The sequence below is a fragment of the Hakea prostrata genome, chromosome 4, assembly GCF_041222555.1.
Source record: "Hakea prostrata isolate BN-2017 chromosome 4, UWA_Hpros_2, whole genome shotgun sequence".
NCBI lineage: Eukaryota > Viridiplantae > Streptophyta > Magnoliopsida > Proteales > Proteaceae > Hakea > Hakea prostrata.
Window position 1 is genome coordinate 14066516 of NC_142603.1, and position 7469 is coordinate 14073984.

At 38.2% G+C, this 7469-nt stretch overlaps 1 protein-coding gene across 1 annotated transcript; it reads right to left on the reverse strand.

The window, feature by feature from the left end:
* Positions 1-2983: 2983 nt before the first annotated feature.
* On the reverse strand, positions 2984-4044 carry LOC149018078 (WUSCHEL-related homeobox 4-like). The gene is made up of 3 exons (XM_089152408.1): positions 3722-4044; positions 3334-3621; positions 2984-3231 (listed from the first exon to the last, which is right to left on the reverse strand). Exons 1-3 carry the CDS (start codon positions 3950-3952, stop codon positions 3070-3072), a joined length of 681 nt encoding a protein of 226 aa, XP_089008534.1. The 5' UTR covers positions 3953-4044; the 3' UTR covers positions 2984-3069.
* Positions 4045-7469: the final 3425 nt, after the last annotated feature.

Genomic DNA, 7469 nt, shown 5'->3' on the forward strand with positions numbered 1-7469 from the left:
TGATATTGATTTTCTTCCTCGTTCGGTGTTCTCTGTAATGTGGGAAATTGTGATTAAGATTTGAAGCTTTAGTAGAGCTCGCCATCTGTAGGACTTGATAACATCAAGATTTTGCTCTCTTACATCCATTAATCATCCTCAAATTTTAGTTAGGAGTGGGTTTTGGCTGGTTTAAGAGGGAACTCTGAGTATTCCATGGCTGCTCTTTATCGTTCTGAAGTTGAAGAAAGGCTGACTCAGGTGGAGGGATTAAAGTATTCGGTTCATGGGTTAAATTAAGCTCTTTTGGGTTTAGACTGACGTTTAGTTGATATTGGGCATGCAAGCTTTGGGTTAGACAATGATTTGGGTCCATTTGGGTTGGGCTCCCATATGTTTCAATGAGTAAGGGAGGTTCCAAACTTAAATTGTTGGGCTGGTGGGCTATGGCAAATGGGTGGGCTCATAATGTTAGACACTCATGCAACCAATTCACATATGGTTCGATCAAATATCAAAGGGAGTAATCATATGTGCATAGATTAACCCAAGATCAAGTACTTAATCTTTCGGCGAGTAATCTTTTTAGGGGAGCTACATCATTTGCTTTTATCTCATGGGGAAAAACATACATAGCTAGGTGCCCACATGACCATAGTGGTAATATTATAATGGTCATCTCTTCAATCTTGGAAGTATCTAATAAATGCTCTAAAGAGTTTGTAATGGAACACCTATAGATTCCATTTTGATGATTGGGGCAATACGTTTTAAGTACTCTTTCAAGTGTACCTATGCTCTCAAAAACGCCCCTTCCCCACCCACCCATAAAAAATGTACCTTGAAATCTGATACTGGAACCATCATGAAATATTCTACCTTTATGAGTATCCATTAACAGATATCATTTTATAGTTTTTAATTTTTAGACTTAGATAAAGTCAGAACTCCTAAGGTTGATTCTCAAAATTAGTAGTATATTCATTCTATCCAGTATATTAATCTTGAAAGAATATGATGGCTTGTAAGGAGTTCAAAGTTCTAAAGTTGAACATAATAATACTATTGAAAGGTTTTTTTTTTTTTTGGGAAATCTTATACCAGCATTGGGTCAATGGAAATGTATATGAAAGAATCAATACAGACAAAGAGTCTTATAAAAAAATATTTATGGTAGCAATTATCTCAAAAAGCAACACAAAGGAGCATACTAATGATTATGGGAGAGTGGATATCAACAAAAGAGCCAAGAAAGTCATTTCATGTGAAAAGGAGAACGAATGAATGATAGGGGGAGGGTGTAAGGGTATCCTCCCAATGAGGCGTGGAAAAATGCTAAATTCAACGGTTATTAATCTACTGAATCAATTCGATCTTCTTTCTCTTGTTCTAGTTGTTGGATTTAAAATTTGTCACTAATCAAGGTTAAAAATGATACTGGTTCAATAAAAATAAAATTTTCATTAGAAAATATAAAGCATATTGAAATTAATTCTCATTTTGTTCGTCATCATTTTTGTCAAGAAGCGATTGTTTTGTTGCGTGTCGCCTTCAAATATCAATGACAGATCTTTTCACCAAGACTCATCGCATTTGGTCTGTCCCATCTAAACTTCAAATGAAACGAATATCAATTACATTTTTTTTTTTTTGAAGCAGTAGATTTTTACATACACTATTGGCAGCCAATGAAATGAAACTTCAAAGAATATGTTTATGAACCCAAATAAGGACTAAATGATTCAATTTCATTGACAACTAGCATGTTCCACCTCTCCTCTCAAAGTTACTAATTTCCACCATAACCAAAGTTTTAGTGGAGAAATCGTAGGTTCAACCCTTTGCTGGTGGCATATGTAGTGTCCCCATCCCCAATTTCCTTATATATAAAAAACATTTTTGTAAAAATAAAAAAAAAATAAAAAAATCCACCATGGAGTACTAGTAGATGGTAAATATTGTATTGTTAATATTTCCGGTCTTTGCATTTCTTTCGTTTGCCAAAGCACGAAATGGAAAACTAATGTAGATGCACTTCTTGCATGGCAGTGGTAGCCCCCTTTGTTGAAATAGTAAGATTGAAAGTCTCAATTTGTCCTTGTTTTCTCTCCAAGCCCCTTTTTCCTTCTAGGCCCATGAGCTCCTTAGTCTTTGTGACTAAATTAATGATATCTAGAAAAAACAATAAAAACAAGAAAGAGGCTGCTAGGAGGTTTGACTCCTGCGCCCATGGCAAATGTTTCTAGGATGTATAAATTTCCTGAGCCACGAAAACCAGCTATTTTTATAATTTTGCTTGGGTTTAGCGCATTTATTGGGACATCATGGGACATCGGATAGAGATCTCGATCGTTGATAAACAAGTATCGACTGATTTGGACGGAAATGTGCGATCCGACTGCTTAAATGCACTGAATCCAAGCAAAATCCCCATTTTTGATGTAGAAATCTCAACAGGTAAAAAAAAATTTCCACCAATCTCGACCGAAATGTGCAATCTAGCAGCCAATTGCGTTGCACCCAAGCAAAATCCCCACTTTAGATGTATAAGTTTATTGCCCGGTAGCGCAACGCTCCCAAACAAAAATTCTCCCCAATAATTAAGAGGAGCAGCTAGAGAGCGTATCGTACGTGTTCCTTTTTAATTGAGAGATTGTCCAGAAAGAACCAAAATGCGTGGACTTCAGTGTCCGATGAGGTTTCACTTTGCTTTTAAAAACACAACAAAAGGTGGGAATTCAAAGTATAAACGGTCACTTCTCAATAGTCAAAAGGATCCCACTCAGCCCACCCACCACCACCACCACCACCACCACCACCACCACCACCGGAGAAGGCAAGTGATGAAGAACAAAGAGTGGTTTTTGTTAACTGCAAGTGCATGCCTTGGCTGGAGAGGAATCATTAATAAGGGTGGGAGTGGGAGTGAGGGTGGGGGAGAGAGAGAGAGAGATAGAGACAGTAGTGTTATACAACAGAGCTCAGCTTCACTTTTCTTCCTTCCCAAAGCAAAGAAAAGAGAAAGAGAGCACAGGAAATTGACATTTTCACATGAAAGAAACCAAAGTTTTGGGAACTTGGAGAATTCCTTCATCTGCCTTCTGGGTGTAAAGGAAAGAGTTCAAGAGTCTTATCATCTCCCTCCTCTCCTCCACTGCTCCACCTGCTATCCTCCTCTTCCCCTCTCCACTCTACCCCCCAGCTTCGCTGCTTCCTCTTGTACTGACTCTCTTCCTCTCTTTCTATCTCCCTCTGCAACAACACCATAACCATTAAGAGCCAAAATTATAATAATACAAAGAGAAGAGTAGAAATAAGTCAAGAGCAGTAGCTGGCTTTGTGGGGACTACTTACATTGGCATCCAGGCTTATAGTGGTGAGTACCACAGGAGGAGGGGTTCTTGGAGAATGACTGGAACCAAGACTGTTCCTCTTCTGCCTCTGCCTTTCTCTTGCTTTATGGTTTTGAAACCAATAGAACACATTCTTCCCTTCTATCTTCCCAAACTTCCCTAACTGAGCTGTGATTTGCTCTATCTGTTGCGCGTTTGGAGTCCTCATTCCTCCCCTATACAGCATCTCCAAGATCCCAATCTGTTCCTGTGTTGGGTTCCACCTCGTTCCTCCTGATTGTGCTTCCACCTTCATATATCATCAATTCATTTTCATTTTCATTTTCATTTTCAGGCCTGATATAAAAGAGTACAACAAGTAAAGAATTTTCAGTAGTTCTGAATTCTACCTGAGAAGTGTCTTTCTTCTCTTCATTGGATCCAGCTTTCCTAGGACCACAATCAGGTTTGATGAAGCTCTTGATATCAAGGGAAGGTATGGTGTCAGCCATGGTAGTACTTGTAGCAGTAAGCTTGGGAGCTAGAGGTCTGAGGCGTTTGCAGCCAAGTGTGAGAGAGGGTTCATGATCCCAGAACCCACGTGTGAACTGGTGCTGCACCTTCATGTTCATGCTTCCCATGAGTAGGGAGATGATATCCCAGAAGAGTGAGTGATTATATAGAGCAAGAAGAATGAAAGAAAGCAGAGAAGAGTAGTAAAAGATGAGTTGAGTGTTTTAGAGAGCTGTGTTGGTGGGAAATGAGTTGGTGTTTATAAGAACAAAGACCAAATGATGAGGTGAGGTTGACTTAAGGAAAGGTGATTAAAAGAAAAAGAAAGCAGATCAGAGATAGATTGGATTGGTGGTGGAATGTTAAGTGTTGCTGTGGTTTTTTTTTTAACAGTGTGTGTTGGATTGGAAAGGAAGAATAGATACAAATGAGAAGAAGGCATCGTGTGAGTTGGCCCGTCAAATCGGGTGGTTTTTTTCCTTGCTTTCATGATAAGGGTTTTCTTTGCTTTTCGGTGGCCTCTTTGATTGGTTCTCTTCTTCCCCTTTTTCCTTCTAATCTCTGTAGTGAAAGTTAAACAGGGAGGGAAACAAAAAATAGATTCCTCCCAACCCCCCAAAATTTAAAATTCATTTCCATTTCTCATGTGTGAATGCCGTCTTCTATCATTCTGTATACAGTACTAGTATACTAATCATGATTTATGACCCAAAAAATCTACTGCAACCGTCTGATCAGGATCCAAGTAGGTCGCTGTAGATATATATACTTCGTGACTTCGTGTGCATGGATTCTCTATTTATCTACTCAGCCAAATCATTCAAGCCACGTGTGACGACGTGTTTCAATCAATCAGGTTAATTTTCAACATTTCAAGGATGGTTGGAGCAAAATGTTGACTATCTCATCTCTGATTTTTGGAACCTTGCTTCACTAAATATGGAAGATTTTGGTCTACTCTTGCATTCGACAATCTCAAAACTTGTACAACGGTTTACCGTATTTAATGCGCAAGACTGAAACTCATTGATGATTTTTGAGTCCATGTGTTCTCCGTGTCAGACTTTTATCTTAGAATTAATTTCTCATCAATCATTCTATCAAAAATTTGTTTTTTCCATCAATCACACATTTCACGCCAGCTAGGGTTATCCCTCTTTAGCCTTGTGAAAATGGATTAAAATCGGTTGACGAGTGAGTCTAGATTCATAGAATCAGTGCTTTTCTCATACTTTTTCATCATATATTAAAAGAAGAGGGTCCACTGGCAGCTCATTTTTTTTTCTTCTTTCATAAGAATTCAGAAATGGGTCTCCATCCTAAGCATCCATTAAGCTGGTAGTGCATGTGTTGTACAACATTGGATGGATACCACGTGGATTCAATTAAATATCTACCACACAATTGAGCATGTACAAATTATACAAACTTAAGTGAAATAAACGAGTTTTTCCCTTGATGGCATCTAGGGGATTCTATCTCTTGGCCTCCTATTTAGAGGCGTTGGTCTTTTACCCAATGAACAACCCCTTGGGATTTGATTATACTAACTTAAGTGAACTGAACTGATTTTTCCTTGATTTGAATTGAGGCATGCTTTTGTGCAACTGAGATTTAACGGAGTTCACGTAGTGTTTAGCCAACACTGACCACCGCAAGCATTACTACGTTATTGAAGAAGCACAATTCTTAATAATATCCCGTTCCGAATGTGAGGAGAGTACATACCTCTACCCTCATGGGTAGAAATCTCACGTCTTTTACCTACGTTTGCACTAAAATAATGACATCATTACTTTATTCCTTAATTTGTGATTAAGAGGCTTGTAGGTGAATTTAGCTTATAAATGAGATCATTAGTTGTGATTTGGAGGCTTCTAGTGAAAAAAATTAGCCAAATAGTTAGAATGGTTCAAAACTGGGATGTTTTATTTACTGTTGGTGTTGTCGGTCTAAGGATAAAGTTGGGAGGGAACGAGAAGAGGTGGAGCCCACACAGTGGAAGAAACGGTGCAAACCCATCATTACAGAAGACAATGTCATCATTTGCACGTGTCCATGGGCCATCTTAAGAATTAAGATGGCTAAAAAGGAAAAATTAGCAATCGAACAAAACAAACTGTAGCTTTTAAACCCCCTTATTAATTATTATTATTATATATAATCCAATATCTAATCTTACAGATTGTGGGTTATTATTCTATAAATTTCTTTTGGTGCCCAGATCCCCACATAGTATAGTGCTGCTTATGTGAAATTTTATGTAGATTTTTACGAAGTGAATGTAAATTTTTCTTTCTTGGCAAGGGGTATCACTAGGATAGATTTAGACATGCATGATTGAAGCAACAAGAATATTTTAGTTTTAAAATTTTGATATCTTTCATAATTGTGGAGATCTCAAAGGATGTTGACACAACTCACGTATTGATTAAGCATCTAATCTCGCCTAGATAGTAAGTATACATAGATTGTAATATGATGAACACCCACGTGAAAAGCGATGCGTACGCATTAAGGGTGTTGGGGCTGCAAGATGAGAGGGTCACATGATTAGTAGCAATCGAACACAAAAAAACGAATCCCACTTACCATTTGATATAAGGCACCATGCATGATCCCATTGCTTTTGGCTTGATTGAAATAAGAGCATTAGGGCACACGAGGGATGTCTCGTCAGGGATCAACATTAGGAGTAGAGGGCATTAAAACACTATGATGATATGTGATGATGTGGTAATAAACAAGGAATCAAGTGAATAATTTCCCCACATTTATGGTAAGTAAGGAGATCGAAAAACTTAGTGGAGCAATTGAGCAAGACGTAAGCAAAGTTGTACAACGAAACGTGAAAAACAAAGAATGGAACACACAACAAAAGAAAAAGAGATCATAAAACATGTATAGAATGTTATTAGGATAGAATTCTACGAGCAACAAAGGGAAGAAGACTCAGAGTCACCAACAATTCACTAATCTTAGTTGTCAAAAACCAGTTACAGAGAGAGAAGATTTATATATTTATACCAAAAACTTAATTCGAGATATAATCAACATAATACATCTCTTTAGGGAATCTTTGTCACTAGGTAGTGAATTATACAATTTGGGTGCCAAAATGATTTTCAGCACAAAGCTTGCATAGCTCTCGTAAACTAACTTGGTCACCATATAGGAAATTCCACTCACTCTGCGAGTCCAATTCCCTGCAAAGGGATATTGTCCTCAACCTTTTCGTGCCCCCATGCTCCAACACTGAGGCCTACTTCACAGGCTGTGTCAAGATGAACAATATAGGATCATGAAGCATGGGTAAGTTGGGGGCACAGGATCTGGACTTCTGTTTTTCCATTCATTGAGCGTATAAAAGGCTTGCAATGGTTTAAAAGTACAGTCAATGCAGGGTTGGTAGAGTGATAAGATCCATACTTCTAAGTGGAGAAGTCATGGATTTGACCTTTGCGGACAACAAAATTCCCTCTGAGGATATAATCGAGGTGTGCCCAAGTTGGGCCCGGATGAACCTCGGACACCAAAAAAAAAAGAAAATTTTAAAAGTACGCATGCTTAAATCAATGGTTATAATTTGAAGTAAACAAATGGCAACATCTCAACGGCTCGATGGAAAAACACAAGAATAGAGGC